Source organism: Mauremys reevesii, linkage group 10 (assembly GCF_016161935.1).
Source record: "Mauremys reevesii isolate NIE-2019 linkage group 10, ASM1616193v1, whole genome shotgun sequence".
NCBI classification, from domain to species: domain Eukaryota; kingdom Metazoa; phylum Chordata; order Testudines; family Geoemydidae; genus Mauremys; species Mauremys reevesii.
The window spans coordinates 17,390,733-17,412,117 of NC_052632.1; the positions used below are offsets into that span (position 1 = coordinate 17,390,733).

The 21,385-nt window shown below is 42.8% G+C and overlaps 1 protein-coding gene across 12 annotated transcripts in view; it reads right to left on the reverse strand.

The window, feature by feature from the left end:
• ADAMTSL3 (ADAMTS like 3) overlaps nt 1–21,385 on the reverse strand; it is a 274,175-nt gene that overhangs the window by 252,613 nt on the left and 177 nt on the right. For 3 of the 12 annotated variants that reach the window (XR_005585749.1, XR_005585750.1, XM_039492781.1), the window contains exons 1-2: nt 19,936–20,088; nt 18,137–18,226 (exon numbers count right to left, since the gene is read on the reverse strand). Coding sequence is in view for 10 of the 12 variants with exons in the window: in XM_039492781.1 (XP_039348715.1) it covers nt 18,137–18,211 (75 nt within the window). In the remaining 2 variants the exon portion in view is untranslated. Of the gene's footprint in view, nt 1–18,136; nt 18,230–18,828; nt 18,847–19,579; nt 19,589–19,935; nt 20,089–20,407; nt 20,470–20,568; nt 20,674–20,911; nt 21,290–21,385 lie in introns of those variants that run through there. The other 9 variants (XM_039492793.1, XM_039492785.1, XM_039492783.1 and 6 more) reach the window with 9 other exon arrangements.

The window sequence follows — 21,385 nt, forward strand, 5'->3', positions numbered from 1 at the left end:
AATGGTGTAGTGACCACAGATGAGCTGTGCCACAATCTCATTTTGGGTTGAGGGAATAGATTTCAACCCTCTAGCCCCCAGCCATTTCATCACATACAGCTTGTGGTGCTGGCTTTAGGCAGATGAACTACATGTCATCCTAGCTGAATAAAATTCTGGAAAAAAATAGTCAAATGAGACAAAAGAGACAGTAAACTATGTATACAAAACTGCAAGGTTGGGCCTCATTAGAGCTACACATCTGTACAAAGTTACTCATGCATGTAAGCGATTGCAGGATCAGGGCCTTCCAATGTACTTTTAAATGTGGGTCAGAGGGCACTAGAGTATCATAGAAGCACTTCATTTACCTGTTGTGTTATAAATAAAAAAAAATAATTTGCTGAACAGAACCGAAAAATATTGATACAGCAGATTCCTCTGCAGAGAATATTAGAGGTCCGTGAAAGCAGGATGCATGATAATCTGTCATACTCATATGTGTTTTACTACATTCTAAATTTCATATTTAAAGTGACATTACCTTGCTACCTCCTCAGGACTAAATATATAATATTCCTCCTCTAACCAGTTCCTAATACATTTTACTGAAATCTAATGAAATTGCTATAAAACATTATCCGGAGTGAAGATTTTTCCCCCCCCCACTTATACAAGTGCACCATAAGAGCTCATTCTAATTCAACATTCAAGTTTAGCAAGCAGGCCTATCTTCTTACAAAACCTGTCATTCCTCAGTATGCAGCCACAAATCAGAACAAATATTCAAGCTGCCTGGAGCATGAAACTCCTTTTCAATCCCCATTTTTAGCAGCAGTTGTTTAAACATGCCAGGACATCAAATTGTATCCACTTTCTCTATTTAAAATTATTCCAGAGTGTAACCACAAAACCACATACATGTTGTTCTTGCATGGCAGTCTTGAAGCTTAACTGCAGATAAGAATCTATCATCAAGATGGCCACATCTGATATAGTGTCTCTAACTAAGTTCATGTGAATGCTGTACCTGATTCTATGTTGTTTTGTATACTTTGAGAAGAATATAACAGAGGCTTTGGTACTGACTTCATAGCTAGGGTGACCAGAGGGCAAGTGTGAAAAATCGGGACAGGGGGTGGGGAATAATAGGTGCCTATGTAAGAAAAAGCCCCCCCAAATCGGGACTGTCCCTATAAAATCGGGATATCTGGTCAGCCTATCCATAGCTAAGGTTGCACTGAAATTTTGCACAAACAGGACCATAATCCCTTTGTTTCACACTTTAATGATGAACTCAGTCTCCAAATTTGACATCATAATATTGTGATGGGTTTGATCACAGAAACCCCCTTGGGAGCTGCCATCCGATGTGCCAAGACTACTTCTACCCCTGCTTCCCCTGCCAGCTCAGTACCCCAGCACCCTGTCCTGCTGAGCCAGACACACCCATCTGCTTCAACAAAGACCCAGGGTCTGAATTACTTGCCCCAAAGCTGCAGTTTACCTGAAAGCAGCTAACAGAAGTGTTCCTGTCTTTAACACGCAGATGCCCAACTCCCAATGGGATCTAACCCAAATAAATCTGTTTTACCCTGCATAAAGCTTATACAGGGTAAACTCAAATTGCTCGCCCTCTATAACACTGATAGAGAGATATGCACAGTTGTTTGCTCCCCGCAGGTAATACATACTCTGAGTTAATTAATAAGGAAAAAGTGATTTTATTAAATACAGAAAGTAGGATTTAAGTGGTTCCAAGTAGTAACAGAACAAAGTAAGTCACCAAGCAAAATAAAATAAAATGCACAAATCTATATCTGTATTCAGTTTGATTAGATAAGATCCTCACCAGTTCCAGAATGCTCCCTTTTACAGACTAATCTCCTTTTAGCCTGGGTCCAGCAGTCACTCACACCCCCTGTAGTTACTGTCCTTTGTTCCAGTTTCTTTCAAGTACTCTGAGGAGTGGAGAGGCTCCCTCTTTAGCTCAGCTGAAGACAAAATGGAGGAGTCTCACAGGGGTTTAAATAGACTTTCTCTTGTGGGTGGAGACCCCCCTCCTCTCTCCTATGCAAAGTCCAGCTCCAAGATGGAGTTTAGGAGTCACCTGGGCAAGTCACATGTCCATGCATGACTTACAGTTTTTACAGGTAGCATCCACTGTTTACATGCTACCTTGAACGTCCTCAAGTAGACTTCTTATGTGGATTGGAGCATTCCAAGATCCATTGTCCTTTAAGTGTTTCTTGATTAGGTACTTAATTTCAACATTCCTTTCTCCAGGAACTGACCAAATGCTCTACTAAGGTTAATTAGAAATCAAGCCAGTACACAGCCAAAATTCATAACATTCATAACTTTGAATACAAAAATGATACATGCATACAAATAGGATTAATACATTCAGTAGATCATAACCTTTACAGAGATATGTTACATGGCGTATGTAGCACATAAAACACATTCTAAGCATATTTCCATAACGCCTTATGGGTGGTACCGTCACAAATACTTCAAAGGAAGAATAAATTTTTTAATGATTTTTTAAAATGTTCCATTTTTTAAATTCCCCCCCCTTTCCCCCCCTCACTTTTTTGTGGGGGACGGGGGGAAGACTACACAGACTGCAAAGAAACACTTTCTCTTTCTCTTCCCCCTCATCCCCAAGGATTTACTGGACATAAGTCACTTTTGAAATGTTAAAATTAAACATATAAAGAATTAGGCACCTAAATACCTTTGAGGATCTGGGCCTTCAGGCTTACAACCCTGTGACTGGGACTGAAGCCAGATCCTCAAATATATTTAGGTACATAATGCCTGGGAGTTAGTAGCTAAATACCTTTGAGGATCTGGTTCTTAAACCCTTTCACAGGATTGCAAGTCCCTTATGGGAAGCTGGACCCACATTCACCTGTGACTTATCAGCTACCTCACTGAGCTAGCGCATTAATATCAGAACACAGTAATGGGAGCACAAATGGCGGGAGGAGCTCACAGCCCTGAGTGCATGCCTGTCAGAGACACCACGCACATACTCAGGGTGGCTTGCCTCTCCCGCCTCTTGCACTGCGGCAACTACATTCTATTTTTAGAACGCAAGCTCGATGAGAGCTACTTCATGTCTGTCTCCTCAAGATGGGAATTATACTCACAGCTCAAAGCGTAGACATATTCACAGTTTGATGGGAGAGCTGCAGGAAGCAGGTCGGTGCCTGTAGCAGTCTGACTCCCAACCAGACAGCCTTTAGAAGGACTGAGGAAGAGCTTCTAGAAGCAGAGAAGCAGTGGCAGGAAGCCCCTGAGTCAGGGGAAGGAACAGGTTTGGGATGTGGAATTTGTGTTACCAGTTTTACGTGGAAGAAATAAAGCTGAAGACTTGAGAAAAGGGGCCAGAACCAGGTCTGAACCAGACTCCATGCATGGTGTCTATCCTTCCTGGGCTGGAGAGACAGGCCAGCAGTTTATAGTCCTCTACTTAGGGACAGTCTAATTGAATTTTGACAGTATCTAATTGAACTGTCAAGTTCATTGGCTACTTCCATTTTCCAATGCTACAAGCCTGCCTTCTTGACTCCTCAGCTGCCTTCCTCATGGAGAGCATGTGGATCCAAGGAGGCAAGATAGGCTGTGGGAGAAACGGAGTGCGCTCTAGGGGAGACACAGTACTCAGCATGGTAAATAGGGAAGCTTTGGGGGTCATGAGGGATTGAGAAACACATGAGGAGATGGTGAGGTTAGTAGGGATGCACAGTGGCCCTGTGGGTAGAAGCAAGCTAGGGGGATTAAAGAAGTAGTAGTCTATGGATGTACACAGTGCTATGGGTTGGAAGAGGGAATAGTTTATTGCCCCTACACTGAAATATCTTCAGCAGATTATCACACTCCAAGGGCCTGATTCTGATGTCACTTACATCAGGGTAAATCAAGATAAGCTCAGCTGCAACCAATGAATTTAGATTAGTGTAAAAAACATATATAGTTTAGATTTGCATTAGGCCCTAAATGTTTTCCCAGTGTTGATTTACAGCTTTAATCTAGATCATAATAATGCACAGTTTCCATAATATTGAAAGCTCTCTAAAAGGATTGATTTTTCTATACAATTACTACTAAATTCTAGGGGCCAGATTATGCCCCTACACATGAATCATGTTGAGATCTCTCTCTTTCATGAGAGGCGCTACTAATCAAAGGCACTACTCAGAGTAAGGTACTACTCAACTTGAGTAAGTGTGCTAGAATCTAGTTAATCATTATCTTTGATTTTTCTGATGAGGGCATGCATGTTACCAGTTATTAATGAATTATGCAAAAAATATTTTATGTTGGAGCATCTCTTATTTCATGAGTTAAATTTTATTCATAGTTGAATTCCACATGCAAAATAATACTGAGCTATTATGGAGACAAAGACTTATAAAAATAAAAAACTCCCTTTGAAACACATGCTTTCCAGTAAAAGCAGCTTGCAAAATGCAAAACACGGTCAACATTCCAGTACAATGATGTCAATTTTCATATGCATGGACAAAATGCTATATGTAGAATTCAACTCTATATCAGATCTTCTTTATTTATGATGGACTCATGTTTTCCTCTTACTTACATCAGAACAAATGCACTGTGCAGTGGAGAGTACAACCACTTAAAGGGTTCAAAAGAATCTTTTAAATACAGCTTAGATGGCAAAAAGCCACATAGATTTTTAAAAGTGAATTTCCATGTTCTGCTTCAATTCTTTTGAAAAATAGCATACATGCACTAAGGACCATTTCTGATGTTTCCCTCTGCAGTAATTCAGGGAAATCCCTGCCAACAGAGATGGTCTGGAACACCTGATAAAACGCTCCTCAATGACACAATAAAAAGTGACTGCAGAAAACAGGAATCACTTCAAATTTTGCAAGGGTTATAAGCAAAACACAAATTATCTTTCTGAAGATCTTTTTTTCTTCCCAAAAAAGAATAAACAGAGCCAATTTCTAAGAAAACTAACAGCTGTGGAAACAGCTTTAAATGTCATCTATCCTTTGTAGTAAAATGGAGAAAAAATAAAATGATTCACACCATCCAAGAGGATCGGATATCATAACCAACTAGTTAACACTAATGAAATTCAGCTTAGATTTGCTTCTTACGGGTAGGCCTTACTCAGGAAAAACTCCCACTTATGTTTCAGGCAAAGCTCCCATTGACTTCACTGGCAGTTTTGCCTGTGCTCAGCATTCACAGTACAGTCCTACTGAAGTAGAAATCCTGAACTTTATAAATTTAAATCCCAGTCCTGGAACTAGCCCACTCATCTGGAGTTTATGCCTGCACACAGCCCCACCAAAGTGTATGGGGCTCTGCAAACATGGATCTGATTCCAGGATCTGGGAATATGTGGCCAGGCCTGTAGTCCCCACTCAGGCAAAACTACTGCTGAAGTCAATTAATGGGAATTTTGCCCAGATAATGAATGATCAGGCCTTTATTCGCCACTCCTACATTACAGTCAAAGAGAGCAGCGACTTCCTTTGTGCACTACCCTGTTGGAGTATTGGCATTACAGACTGAAAAAATGAGCAATGTTGGCTTATAAATTCTTCTACTTTTTTGCAACTTTTTTAAAAAAAATAATGGTTTCTAAATGATGGCTGGCTCACAAAATTCTCAAGCCTGCCACAAAAATAAGCATTTTTGTTATAACATTTCACAGGTGGTCATTGAGGGTGAAATTCTCCCCTGCACAGAGGATCAGAACAAGACCATGTATTACATATGTCCCCACTATACTTAAGGGCTTAATTGAAGCCATAGCAATATACAGTTCCTGTGCTGGCCCTCTGCAAAGGGGTGTGTCACCTCTGAAAGTTTAGTTTTTCCGAATACATCTCTGTTATCCCTACAGAAACTGTGTAAGTTTTTTAAAGTATTACATTTAGCCTACACTGGTTCAGGATACAACCAATCATATTTCCTATTGCATATTAATCATGTTTCCATGAGGCAACTTAGACCCATTAAATAAAAATATGGATAATTTTCACTTTCAAAGAACAACTGTTATTTAAAACTATGTAAAGATTTAAAAGGTTGTGATTTAAAAAGGTAATATTAACAGGATATTCGAAAGGCCCATGAGACTCACAAAACTAAGTAAAATGTGTTTTCCTACTAATCTAATTGCTTACTAATTTTCAAGCTATTCCCACAGGGTGAGTAATGCATTTTAAGTCTAACTCTTGGCATTAAAAATACATTTATAGCTTCCTCTTAGCATAAGACAAACAGCTACACAGTACAAAACCATACATTAAGATGGCATTCTGGAGCTTTTGTTATAGTATTAAACCAGCCTATTGTATTCTAAAATCTAATTCAAAGGGGTCGGAAAGGAAAATGTAAAGTTTGAGTGCCTGATACCACACTGAGGTTAAGCAAAACACACAGTCATGCAGGGAAGGAGTCTGGAATATGTGCATCTTGCTCACAGGACTGATCACATGGTGAAAGTGCACATTATGCCAAGACTTATTTAGTAAAATATCAGTAGCCATTACTTTGCCGTGCTCCCTCAGTAGCAAGGAAATATTAGCATGAGACTGACAAACAGAACACCACAGCAATCAGTCAGCATAGCCAGTCTCTCTGCAAACCTAAAAGAACAGTCTATAGAGTTTCTGAGTAGAACACAAAGGGAAAAAAATATGAAACAAATAAAGAGTTGCTTATTAATCTTGTACCAACTGAAAGTCTGGAGACAAATTTAAAAAACAAAAATGTAAACTTTTAAACAATGGTTCAAGAGTGAAAGCTTCACAGACTGTACTCTAGGCAGAAAGTGCAGCCATTAACAACATAAGGAATCTCATTGCCTTCACTGAAAAAACTCATGTGAGCAAGGGTTACAGAATCAGACCACTTTTGAGTGAAGTACAATCATAGACCACCACCCAAATGGTGCATCAGCTTCTGGTATTATTTGAATCCATAGTTCTACAGAATAGAAATTACATGGTAATACTACTATAGGAAGTGCCCAGAATCCATAAAGCACATGGAGAACATATTTCTGGTAGTAAGTAGACTCTTTCCCTTGCCTTTTGAACAAGCATTGATGGGGTCAGCTGAAAAAGCAGCAATATGCTGAGTGTACCCTAAGTGCTCCAACTAGAACATCACTGCCCTATAAGCAGTCTATACTAAAGACAATACTACACAACTGGCTGATCTCAGTCAGTAGCCATGTCAATCAACCAGGGAACAGTTTAAGATTAATTGGGGTGTGTTTTGAGTCTCCAAATGAAAGACTGCTTCAAGACCTTTTATAAAAAAGGACTCTCCCCAAGTCAGGAAGCCAAATCATGTTTTAAAACAGGCCACTATTTGCATTAGCTTTTCACATCTCCTCTGCATGCCAGTATATGGCCTACAGTATCGACAAACAAACACACAAGTAAAATAACAATAACCAAAAGAAAAAAACAAGTTCTTTTAGGGACTAGCTAATTTCTAACTGAATCAGCAAGCTCGGAGCGAAGCCAATTTCTGCAAACTTGCAAGGGCTTCTCCTGCAAGATGCAGGCCAGGAAACATTTATTACTGAACAGAGGGATACCCGGCCTTACTCCTCCATTACATGGAAGTGCAGGTATGTCAGTATCAGCCCAATTTTACTTTGTATTAAGTAATAAACGTACAGACCCTGTATTTAAAACTCTCCTGCGGTTTGCCACGGCCCAGACAGCCAACCACAGTAGGTCATCCAACATACACATACACAGTACATACTCTAAGAAGCTTGCATGTACCAACAAGAGAATGTATCCCATAAATCTTAAGCAATCTAGGTTTTTGACAAACCAACTGACGACAGAAAAAACATTGTACAAAGAGAGAAACAAGACATTGTTTCCCCAAAAAAATAAATGCTCCACTTACTTAGTTCTATAAAATAGCATTGATAAACAGTGGAGATCTCCCACTGTGACAGTAATGACAACAGTTAGCATACAACAGCAATCTAGTAATTACACCCTTAAGTGCATTTTTAACATTGTTTTACATTTCAATCAAGTTGACTTGTGTTCACCGTTTTTCTAGTGAATCCAGAAGTATGACAAACTGACAATTCCTGGAAACCACATTACTCAAAACAGATTGGGAGGACTGTTTTCATTTTCTTTCCATAATGATGTTAAATCTAATAAATATAAATTAGAAACAGAAATAACACCATTCCAAAACAATAATTTATATAACATGATGTCTGGAAGTGATATTTCAGTCCAAATTTTCCTTTTGTGCACATGTAATGTTTGCACATGCAATTTTCAAGCACTATATCTGCACACATCACAAACCTATTTTTCAGATTTAAGAGTAAAATGATCAAAAGTGCCTAAATGACTTAGGAGCTGAAGTCTCAATTCAAAACTGATTTAGGCTCTTGAAGCCAGATTTTCAAATGTATTGAGGAGCCTACAGATGAAGATATATGTTTTTGAAAATCCCAGTAGGCACCTAAATGGATTAAGTGCCTTACTCCTATTGAATTCCTAGGAAATAGGCACATAAAGTAAAATCTACAGAAGTGCCTAAGCAGGTTAAGTGCATAATTTTAATCACCTGTGTGCAGGTGACAGTGGTCAAAAAAATGAGCATGCAAAATTGCATACAAAAATAGACTGAGGCTGTTTTGAAAATGTGGCCCTGGAATTCAATAGCAGCTGACAATATACAGAGTTTAGCAGATATTTTTGAAAACCCTCATTCTGATGGGAAGAGTGCAAAGGAAAAGGTATTTATAGGGCCAATGTGAGCTTCTGGGGTGGTACCCACAGGTGAGGGCAGCGCATGACGGAGCCATCACACCACCCCCAGAAGCCACTGCTGGACATGCTGGCCACTTCTGGGAGCGGCACGGGACCTGCCTTAGCCCCACTGCGCGACTCATAGCCTTAAGGTCAGAAGGGACCATCATGGTCATCTAGTCTGACCTCCTGCTCAATGCAGGCCACAGAATCTCACCCACCCACTCCTGGAACAAACCCCTAACCTATGTCACTCCGGAGCTGCTCGAGGTAAGTGGCGCCAAGCCAGACCCCACACCCCAAACCCCTCATGCACCCCGCACCCCAAACCCCTGCCCTGAGCCCCTTAACCCCCATCTTGAGCCCCCTGCTCCACCCCTCCTGCACCCCAACTCCCTGCCCTGAGCCCCCTGCTGCACTCCTTACCTCTCCTGCACCCCTGCCCTGAGCCCCCTCCTGCACCCCGCACCCTTCCTGCACCCCACATCCTGCCCTGAGCCCCCTCCCACACTCTGCACCCCCTCCTGGACCCCAGCCCCCTGCCTTGAGCTCCGTCCTGCACCCCACACCCCAACCCCCTGCCCTGAGCCCCCTCCTGCACCAAGCCCTTGTTTTAATCCCCTTACTGCACATACCATCCCCTCCCACACTCCTGCCCCAGCCCTACATTCATGGCTCTGCATACAATTTCCCCACCCCGATGTGGCCCGAGGGCCACAAAGTTTGTCCACCCCTGTTCTAGAACCTAAACTGGATAATTCACATGCAGCCCTGTGAAGAAGGATGGGTAGATCTTAAGTAGTGCACACTACTTTTGTGGATCCTCTGCACAAAGGAGAATTTCATTTGTATTTGTATAAGTGTGATAGGTTGATCTGAACATCACACAAGATTCACAGGATTCCAGTGCATTACTGCACAGCTAAGGAGTGAGACCACATTAAAAACAAATACACAGACACAAATAAAGCCTGTATTTTAAATTTTATAAGCTTTTGATATCCATTCTTAATATATGTACAAAGGAAATGTTGCAAAAAGAGAAACAGAAACAATACTCTTATCCCTAAACTGACGAAGATTTAAAACCTCTTTCAGGACACTGCACATAAGTAAGGGTATGTCTACACTAGAAACACTATAGTGGCACACAACGGCCGTGCTGCAGCTGCACTGCTATAGTGGAGTCACTTACTACAGAGATGGAAGTGCTTCCATTACTGTAGTAAATCCAACTTTCAAAGAGGCAGTAGCAAGGTTGATGGAAGAATTCTTCCATAGACTTAGTGGTGTCTATACTAGGGCTTAGGTCAGCTTAGCAACATCTGTCAGAGCAGTGAATTTTTCACACCCCTGAGCAACATAGCTTGGACAACCTAAGAATCAGCCTACACTAGCACTTTTGTCAGTAAAACTTTTGTCAGTCAGAGATGTGAAAAAACACACCCCTGACCAACATAAGTTTCACCAACAAAAACACCGGTGTGGACAGCACTATGTCAGCACAGCAGGAGACACTCTCCCGCCAACATAGCTACTGCCGCTCATTGAGGGTGGTTTAGTTATGCCGTTGGGAGAGCTCTCTCCCGCTGGCATACAGCGGCTATATGGGAGACCTTATAGCAGCACAGCTGCAGTGGTACAGTTGTGCCACCGTACGGTCTGTAGTACAGACATAGCCTAAATTTTAGGTGTAGAACAGGCTTAAGTAATAATTGAGTGACCAGATAATTGAACAGACCTGCCTTCAAAATAAGACCCCTCTAATGGCAAGCTGCATGCAGAAGTTGACCTAAGACCCACTCCAGCCTCACTCCTTTGAATGCCAACTCCAGTTCCACCAGCTCTCTGCTTTTCCTTTGTAAGTCCTTCCTTCAGAACCAGGCTACCCTCACTCAGTGGTTTCTGGAGTTGCCATGGCTATACCCAATGTCTAGTCTGGAATGCTGAGCTCACTAAGAACACTAATGAACTGCACTCCAAAACCAAACTAACTCTTTCACTATATACAAACTATTTCAGGAGGATTTTGCATCTTAAGAATTACACTGCAATTGTTCCATTAAGACTGTATTGGATTGAAGATAATGTATTGTGGCCATGCACAATTTATCAGCTCTAAAAAATTTTGGCAGCCACTGATTTAATGGCACATTTGAGCTGTTGTAATGTCCAAAATTTGCATAACATTAATGCAACACTATTCCATCTCCAGAGATTTTTTACAGTATTCTTATGAAACAAACTCAAATAGAGAGCCCAATTAAATACCTGCTCCCATTGAAGTTAATAGGAGTTTTGCAATTGACCGCAGAATGTTGCCAACTCTTGTGATTTTATTGCAACCTTCATGATAACTGGTGTTTTTTAAAGCCCCAACGCCTACAGTCAAGTGACTACATAAGAATTTCAGTTTTTAAAAACAATAAAAAAGCAAGATTCTAGGCCACACAGTTGCAGAGGAAGACTTGAAACTGGCTCAGAAACCAGAAGGCAAACTTTAAAAATTAAAATAAAACAAATAATATTTTTAATTATGACATTTAAGATAATCTCATGATTTTGGGGGGCCTAACTCATTATTTTTGATCAGCCGAGGTTAGCAATACTGCTTTAATAGGAGCAGAATCATGCCCTCAGGTTTCCTGTGCGACAAGGGCAGGAATGGAATTTGGTGTGCTATGCAAAACTGCAGCCTCAATACCAGACTGATTTGGTAAGGAGCATGAGATATCCATTTGCACAGAATATAGGCTGAATGAGCAATTATCTGCCATTAAGCCTTCACATATCTACTAAAGCTGGGGGGGGATATCAAACCAGAGCCATTCTTAGGTTTGTTTACCTAATTTATCTTATCAAAGTTATGTTATTCATTTACAAAAGATTATTCCTACACAGAGGCTCCTAGGCAAGTTTTTGATATCTTGGTAGCCCAGCTACTATACTGGTTGGCAGGAGGTCAATGCATAACTATCTGGGTGATCTCAGTGCAATTCTTTGTGTGACCACAACATAAAACTACCAACAAAATTAGTACTAACTGGCACCATTGTTGAAAGTCACAGGAAACTAAGGTCAAAATGGTGATGGAGACTGAATCACCTTTTCTCCATTGGGGTGGTCTCTCTAAGGCAGTTTTAAGACACATTTTTGAGACAGTATGAGTAAGCTTTACTTGCTTGAACTGTGCCATTACAAAACATCTATGTATGTGACACCACTAATAATCACTACAATAGAAATATTCATGCAAAAAATGGAAAAATAAAATCCTAGAAATGTATGGCTGGAAGGGACCTTGTAAAATCAGTCATCAAGTCCAGCCCCCTGCACTGAGGCAGGATCAAGCAAATCTACCCCATTCCCAACCATCATCTAGACCAGTGTTTCCCAAACTTGGGACACCGCTTGTGTAGGGAAAGCCCCTGGTGGGCCAGGCTGGTTTGTTTACCTGCTACATCTGCAGGTCCGGCCAATCGCAGCTCCCACTGGCCGCAGTTCGCTGCTCCAGGCCAATGGAAGCTGCTGGAAGCGGCAGCCAGTATGTCCCTCAGCCCACACCGTTTCCAGCAGCTCCCACTAGCCTGGAGTAGAACTGGACACAGTATTCCAGCCTCACCAGTGCCAAGTAGAATGGAACAATTACCTCCCGTTTCTTACATACAACACTCCTGTTAATTCACCCCAGAATTGTACTAGCCTTTTTCACAACTGTATCACATTGTTGACTCATATTCAATTTGTGGTCTACTGTAACCCACAGATCCTCTTCAGAAGTACTAACAAATAGCCAGTTACTTCCCCATATTGTAGTTGTGCATTTGATTTTTCCTTCCTAATTAAAATACTTGGCACTTATCTTTATTGAATTGCATCTGGTTGATTTCAAACCAATTCTACAATTTATCAAGGTCATTTTGACTTCTAATCCAATCCTCCAAAGTGCTTGCAACTCCTTCCAGTTTGGCATCATCTGCAAATTTTATAAGCATTGCACTCCACTCCATCATCCAAGTCATTAATGAAAATATTGACTAATACCAGTCCCAGGACTGAACCCTGTGCGACTCCTCCCAGTTCGATGTGCTCTCCCAGTTTGACAAGAAACCATTGATAAGTCTTTCTAAAATATTAAAGCAAGTCACTTCATTGATACTGGTGACAACCCAGTCCCTTGGTCATCTTCTAGTGTTGATTTTAGTCTATTTTTGATCAGAGTAAACTTTAAATAAAAAAAAAAAGAGCATTCATCCTCACAGTTTGTGACTTGAGTCACAGACTTAAATTCATAGAGAAATAATCTGGTAATCCAATTCTTTTGGATTGCAAATTGGGGCCAGCAGCAGTTCCAATCCCATGAATATTAGTTGAGCAACCACTATTAGTCATAAATTCACTACAGGAATTTACATAAGCTTCCTGGTAAAGCTGTCACTGAATAACAAGTTTGTCAGTGATAACGGATACTTCAAGATAAAGTATATTCTGCAGAGTCTCTTAAGTGCTGCTTGTCTGAGGGATGGGGAAGGGCAAGGTTCTATCTTCAAAACATACAAGATGAAATCCTGTACCAACTGAGATCAATGGGAACACTCCTATTGACTTCAGTGGGGCCAGGATTTTACTCCAAGTGTCTTAAACCTGCACAGAAACAATTTAACTGTTCTAGCTTTGGCTCAGGATTTGCAAATCTCATCATGACATTTTTTCATGAAGATTATTGAGTGGGTTAAGCATCCTGACTCTCGTATGGTATGTGGATCATACTCTACTTTCTGAACATTAGTATACAATACACTCAGTTACTGTAAAACAGTATTCCAAAAGTTTTCCATGAATATGGTCTCCAAGTTCACTATGTCATATAATGGACATCAGATTTTTGGACTTGCAACATCAACCTAACTTTAAAGACATTTACTATGTTGGTAGTTTTTGGCAGAATCAGTTTGAGCAAGATAATGTTTTCAGCATGTATATCTTTTGAATCCAGAATATTACAGATTAGAAAAAGGAACAGAATACATGTAGGGATTGCAGAAACACAAATTAAGGCAGCAAACAGCACTAGTTCCAATTATATGTGGACTATGAAACTCATTTTTCCAAAGAAAGCCTGGTTGAATACACCTTGTCTGGACATTACAAGGGTATTTGTTCTTATTCTATCCTCAGATATTATCAATTCCATTTCTCAAAAAGATAAAATGAACAGATTCAGAGATAGGGTGACCAGATATCAACTGTGAAATAACGGGACAGGGGGTGGGGAGTAATAGGAGCCTATATAAGAAAAAGTCCCCAAAAACAGGACTGTCCCTATGAAAATGAGACATCTGGTCACCCTGTTCAGAAAGGGCTTATCTAGTACAACTCTCAAAACAATAGCATCTTAAACTGTCATTGTATCTGTGCTTTGAAAACCACACAGCAAAGAGTAACTGAGTGCACAGTATGAAATCTGGGTGTGAAAATTATTGATGGAAATAAATATTTTGTCTGTTTAAATTTGCTAGCTATCACTAATAACCACAGCTAGTCCATTATTAAGGATATAAATTAACATATTTCATGAAAAGTGTGTGTACCTAATAAACCTACCTTAACTAAAGTGTGTGTAACCTAATAAACCTACCAGGAAACCGATCCCATGATGAGAGGGAGAAGTTGTCTCCATTATCACCATGCAGAATCAGGTCTCCTTAAGAGATAAATGTAAAAACAACAAAACTGCATTTAAGTACTTCTTTTATGTATATTAATTTTCAAACTATTTGTCTTTTCAGCCTCCATCATATCTACAACACATCTTTTGTACCATTGCCATCTAGCAACACAAGGGAGCAACTCATTTTTGTGCTAGAACATTGTTTGCATACTCAGAAACATATACACGTGAGTGTTTAAAACCAAGTGAAGGGCAAGTGTGAGCTCACAGAAATATTTAGTGAATGGCCACAAATTCAAGTACTGATTCTGGGACAGTGGGGAGTACAGAAGTCACTGTAGATACAGATTCATCATCCTGGATCTTTGAAAATAATTAATGATTTAATGACACTTCTGCTATCTTTTTTACTTAAAATGGCTGAAGAAAACTGTACAGACCTGTTTCTGCTCTGATTTACACCAGTTTCATACTGGTGTAGTTCCACTAACTTCATTAGAGTCACTCATGACTTAAGAAGTCGCACCTATGTATACAAAACAAAAAATCCAAGGTCTCGCCTATGAATGATCAGTTGATCAATTCTATGGTCCCAAAGAGTCAAATTTGTGCTGCAACCCTTGATCACAACATGGATTTCTTCAAGAGGAAGCCCACACTAAAGCATTCAATGGTAAAATATTTACTGGATTATCCTATGTAGGTGGAGCGATTGCCAGCAATATCATCTGCCATTATAATGATTAATCTGCACATGACAAACTAGCCTTGCTGCAACTTGAGACAGAAACTGAAAACCTATGGAATGCAATTCCAGAGTCAGAATCTATCTAGACATTTATGCAGTGCTCATCACCATGGCATCCAAGAATCAGAATGAGCTCCTATAACCCAAGTTCATTATACTTCTTCTCAATAATAACTACCTACTTTTGACAACAAATTCTGCAGTTTACTTTGCATTACATTCATGCCACATTTCCAGCAGATTCTTTTAACCTGGTCATTATTTGATTCAGTACCTGCTTCAAGCAGGATAAAATTAATCAATTTCACACAAGTGGCATGGCACAGACTTCTGACCTTACTCTGCACCCACTTGTTTCAAATTGATGAGCTCCACACATAAGCATTTTAATAGCCAAAAACAACACAACTGTAAGTTATGGTACAATATGAGGATAGAATGGCCGTGTGTGGCCCACAGAGTATGGCCCTAAGCAACCCCAATTAAATAATTAATGGTTATTAGAAACCAGAAATGTTATGTTAAATAATGTAAAATAGCTTTAATGTCACTAAAAGTGTGATAAAACAGCTAAAACTTAGGAGCATAAAGGGCTTCCTGCAAGGTTGGGTTTAGCATCCATGCATTATACTGCCCAAAATCATGGCAAATAGATTAGAATATTAAAAAGGACAGTCAAGACCAAAATTTGACCCAGCTTAAAATGTTCATGAAGCTACTCACAACAGACTATTGATTACTTCAATGTGTTCTTTAAAAAAAAAGAGACACACAGAGACAACTGAAGCAATGCCAAAACCATTTGTGGGGATGAGGGAACCATGCCAGTTCTGGCTTCAATAGTACAGTGAAGAGAAAAAAAATATAGGACTTAGGTTTTGTCCATAATCACAAGATTAATATACAGAAACTTAGATAACACATTGCTCTTTACCATGGACATTGATGCAGAAGCTGTCTGCCCTGTTGCTTTTGGTGACCAAGACCCAGCCATGGATGGTGCAGCAGCACATATGTCCCTTGTGCCTCCCAGTGACCAGGATCTTGAGGTAGATGGGCACTAGCAGTACTCACAAGCATGCATTCAGGGGAGTTTTCAGCACACAGGTCGCAAGCCAGACTTAAGGCTTGCTCCATTATGAATAATAATTTAAACTTGATGTCCCTATTTTTTTCGAGATCTACTTTTAAAGGAGCTTCAGATTTTACACTTACGAGGGATATCAGTGCCTCCCAAACAGCCGAGGTACCAAGGATGCCCGCCGCTGACCAGGATAGCTTCCCATCAGGAAAGACACCTCTGAAAGCCCAGGGATCTTGACATACCCCAGAACAAACTCCAGAACAACCCCTTTAAGGGGGTAAAAAACAAAAAGGGGAAACAGTTCCAACTAACAAACACTACTAACTATACGAAAACTAAGTGCGAAGAGAACAGGCACACTCTATGCTTCATCTCAGGCAGAAGGCAGCTGGTGAGGAACTTAGGGCGGTTGGCCCACATACTCCTATATATCTTCATTACTGGGCACAAGGATGTGTAGGGTGCATGTGCAGGTCAAACAGGCACTGCAATCAAAAATGTGCCCATGTGCACTTGAAGTGGAAAGTCTGAAGTAGAGCACCCGTGGGGACACTCCTTGAAGAAAAACCTCATTTTATAATCCCATTCTCAAATGTATCAAGCTCTGGGCTTCTCTACACTACAGGCACTACAGCACCACAGCTGCGACTATGCCACTGTAGCATCATAGTATAGATATTTGCTTCAGCAACAGAAGAGGGTTTTCCATCGCTGTAGTTAATTCACCCCCCTGAGCGGTGATAGCTTGGCTGATGGAGGAATTCCTCTATCAACTTAGCAGTGTCTATACTGAGGCTTAGGTTGTCTTACTAAGTCTCCCAAGAAGTGACTTTTTCACACCCCTGAGCAACATAGCTAGAGTAAGCTAAGTTGTGTGTGTAGACCAGGCCTTATTTATCTTAAAATTAGCTAGGCAGTCTGCCCCACTACTCCTATCAAATTAGAGTGTAAACTCTTCAGGGCCTATTTGTAAACAGCACAGTGGAGCTCTGGTCAGTGACTGTAGGCCCTCAGTACTACCACAATACAAATAACAAATAAATAAATATGAATAGCAAAATCTGTGGTTGCTTAATTCAAAATCATTGTTTTATCAGGTATTTATTTTAAAAAAGTTTCACCACAGTATGATTTTCAGAGACTGGTAAAATATTGTTTCAGCAATGTTGTCAAACTCACTTTGCTTTCTTCTTCTAAAGATTTCTTGATTTGTGGGGATTTAAAACTTCAAAGAGCACTTCACATTTACTGCACTATGGGAAATATTAGTGCAGAGAATGACATACTGTGATGACATTATGCTGTATGGAAGCACTCAATTTTTAAAACTACTCATTTCTTGGAACTGATTAAACTTATGTGTCAGGCAATAGATCAGTTGGCAGCCAAGGCTTTCCTCCATGGATCCTGAATGCACTAAGGACCTGATCCAACTCCCATTCTGAAGTCAGTAGAAAGACTTCCACTGGCTTCAAAGGGTTTTGGCTCTAGCTACCCACATACTTATATGGCCCTCATCACCATTATAACTGAGCACTCTCTGTTCCTAAGTCTCCTGGGGCAAGAGGCAGCTGCATCAGGTTGAAGCAGACCAGCCCCTTGACACCTAGCAAGAGAGTCCCAAGTTGTAAAGGCAGGTAGAACGGAAAGGAAAAGGAAAATACCAATTTCCTGCATCAATTCCTTTGACTCTAGCTTCAATGACAGGAAAGTCTTGTTCATGGCATCACTAGAGCCTGGGGCACACAGTCGCCTCAACAATTTTCCATTTAAAATAATAAATGGAAGTGTCTCAAATGCTCAGCAGACCAATGTCTGGCTGTTAACAGAGCAACATGATCATCACCTACCTGTAGATGGGTACAGATGACAACTGCAAGCCAAGTGATCTCCCAGGAGAGCCCTGTGGTTTGGGGGTTGGCCATCCTCCTGCCCTGGCTCTGCTGAGAGAGGTGGTTTCAGTTATAATTAAACAAAGTCAAGTGCCTCCTGCCAGAGTCTCAGTGACTAAAACAAACCGGGCAAGGACAGGGAACTGGGCTTTGGAAGGAATGCAACCCAAACACCCGAGGTTTGTGCTGGCCGGCAAAGCAGACTGGCAGCTTACTCCATAGGCACAGCCTGCAAGGTGAGGTAGTTCCAGTGAGGGATCAGAACGGGAAACAAATACGTTTGGAGAAGCTGGCAACAGGGGGCGAATTAGAGTCTCTCCTACGTGCGAGTCAATTTATCAAATCAGCAACGCCTCCCATCCCAGTCCTCAGAGAAGAGGATGTTTGATGAGCTCTTTCTTCAGCATCCTCGCCCACTCGGAGCTGAGGGGCCAGCCCCGGGACGTCGCCATTCATTGACACCGCTTCCAACCCTGCTAGCGCCACGCAGCTCATAGACAAGTGGCCAAGGAAGGAAAACTAAGCCCATCAGTTTAGTAGAGATCACCCTCCGTTTGACGGTTACAGCCAGCTGTCCGCCGCTTTTACTGAAAACTTTCATTTAAACCCACCAAAGGAATCATGTACTAAGCCCACTCATTGTTACTGACCTTTAATGTTTGCAAACCTTTTCGCCTCCTGCTTAAAGCTGGAGCGGGCTACACCGGCATTACCAAAATGATCTCATCAGAAAGGTTACCGCACGCTTCCCCACCTCCTTCCAGGGACACCGTGCAAAGCCCCACAGGAGTCTAAATGCAAATCTAGTCTTAAAACAAAACACCCCCCCACACCCACACCCTTCTCCTTTTTAAATAGGCCAGATGTCCCCAAGGAAAACTACAGTAACTATCCAAACAGCCCCGTTCTTGCACCTGTCAACTAACTCTAAGATTCCCTACGGAAATCAGGCTGTTTACTTCCTCACCGTTCGGCAGGGCAGCCGTGTGCGTTTGTCATTCAAAAGTTTTAATCAACCACAACATTTCAAGAATGAAGATTCCCTGTCCCCCTCCGCCCCCTCCATTATTGCCCCTGCCTGCGATTGACACAACTGAGCCAAGCTGCCTATTTGGCAGGCTTTGGTAGATACCGATTCCCATTAGGCTTTTTTATAAAGTGATCTGCCGCGGTGTAGCAAATGAAGCCCCGCGACGCGCAACAAGCGAAGTGCAGGGCGCTTCCGTGTACAACCAACAGGACCTGACTATTTTGGCGGATCGCTTTGTCCAATCTGGCGAATGAGTTACCGGGGGGGGGGGCGCTAATGGAAACCGCAAATGTTCGAGGCTCCGGCCAGCTGAGGGCTCGGTCAAAGCGCCTTGGCGTGGGGGTCCCTGGGCACAGCCCCGTGCTCAGCACCCTCTTGCCCTCCCCTGAAGCTAGCGCTACCCCCGGTGCTGAGCTGAGATGAGCTGGGCTTTCCGCCCCCCTCACATCCTCCCCCCCCTTGCACCGTGCCAGCCACAGAGCCAGTGCCTCGCCTCTCGCGCTCTCCTGCGCCAGGGAGCAAATGCACGGGCCCGAGTATGAGCCCCCGGCCCCTTCCGCGCCCCCTCCCCCGATTTCAGTAGCCCCCGGACGGCAGCAGCGGGAGCCCCGGAACAACCAGGGGCGCCTCCCTCCCGGGGCAGGCGACAGCCCCGCGTAACTGGCAGCAGCGGCCGCTCTAGCCCAGGGAGCTTCCTTCGCCCAGCAGCGGCTGCGCCCTCACCCACCTTGTGCAGGGCCGAGCGCCCCGGCTCCTCGGGCAGCGTGTGCAGGGGCAGGCGGCTCAGGCTCCGCGGGACGCTGCTTCCCACCTCTCCTGTCAGTGCCCCCGGGCTACCGCATCCCGGATTAAACGCGCCTGCCCCTCCCTCGCGCCAGGCCCCAGCCCACCGCCGGCTGCTGGAAACGGGCCGCCCCCCTCCGGTGACAGCCCAGCCGCCCCCCCTGCACCCCGCCGGCGGGAGCCGGGACGGCGCGGGCGCCTCCACCTGCAGCGCTGGGGCTCCCCGCCCCTGCCCCGGGAGCGCTGCCCGCCAGCCACCCCCTCCTCGGTGCCACTGGCCTATAAGCCCCGCTGCCAACTGCCCTGCAGCGGGAGTCTGGCTTCTAGCTCCGCGGCCCCAGCACCGCTACGCCGGAATCCAGTATCCAGCCCCCCAGACCAGTATCCCACCGCATCCCTGCACCAGGTACCCCCACCTTCCAGCTCCTCCGCCCCAGCTCACGGGGCTGCCGCCGTCCAGCTTCCTGCAGCAACGCACGAGATCCCGCCTCAGCGCCCCCACCTGCAGCCCCAGGCCAATGCAGACCGAGCCTCGAGCTCCAGGAGCCCCAGCTTGTGCAGGTAGTTACACAGTCACCCTGTCCTGGAAAACGCTCAGCCAGTTAGCAAAAGCCGACTCTCACCCACTGCCGAGCCCATGTGCCCTGCTGGGATAGAGGGACCTGCAGTAGCAGGCAGTTCTTCTTCCCCAGTGTAATTTAGCCAGCAAATTGATGCTAATCAATTCCCCAACCACAACAATCCCGATAACGCTCAATACAGCTGCAAAATCTCTTTACACACTAAAGATGAGTTTAATCGCTCTGTCTTTTAAGATATTTTAGGTCTCCGACTGTGTATGCCCCAAACAACACTTGGTAACGTTTTATTCCCTTACTTGAGACTGATGAACGATATATAACATTGCAAAACCCTTTTACCTTTGCACTGTTGCTTCCCTCTCATGGGCCAAAGGAAATTTCCAGTTACATAGCATCAATACTCAACAGACAATAAAAAGGTCTATTATTTTATCTGTGCCACTGAAGTTAAAAATATACACCAGTGAACTAAACATAACCGATGAAGGGTTTGTTCAAATACGTTGCAAGGGAAACTTTTCCAGTTTGTTTAGACTTCTCGAAAGCAAGCTAAAAAATTTCTCTTCCATAGTTAGGACCGGTGCGCCCTCTAGTGAAACCACTAGTTTGAGAAGAGAACCAAAGAGAAGATGGAAATTAGGAAGATGAGTTGAAGGGTCATGTTGGGGGAGGTCCTCAAACCCAACTGTAACGTCTTTTACAGTGAAAGTTCTAATGAACTTTACTGGCTTTGTACAGAGAGCTTGGCGGGATCCCCACTTATTTATATCTCAATCGTTCCCTTATCAAACATGCTCAGTTTTCAAGTAACGA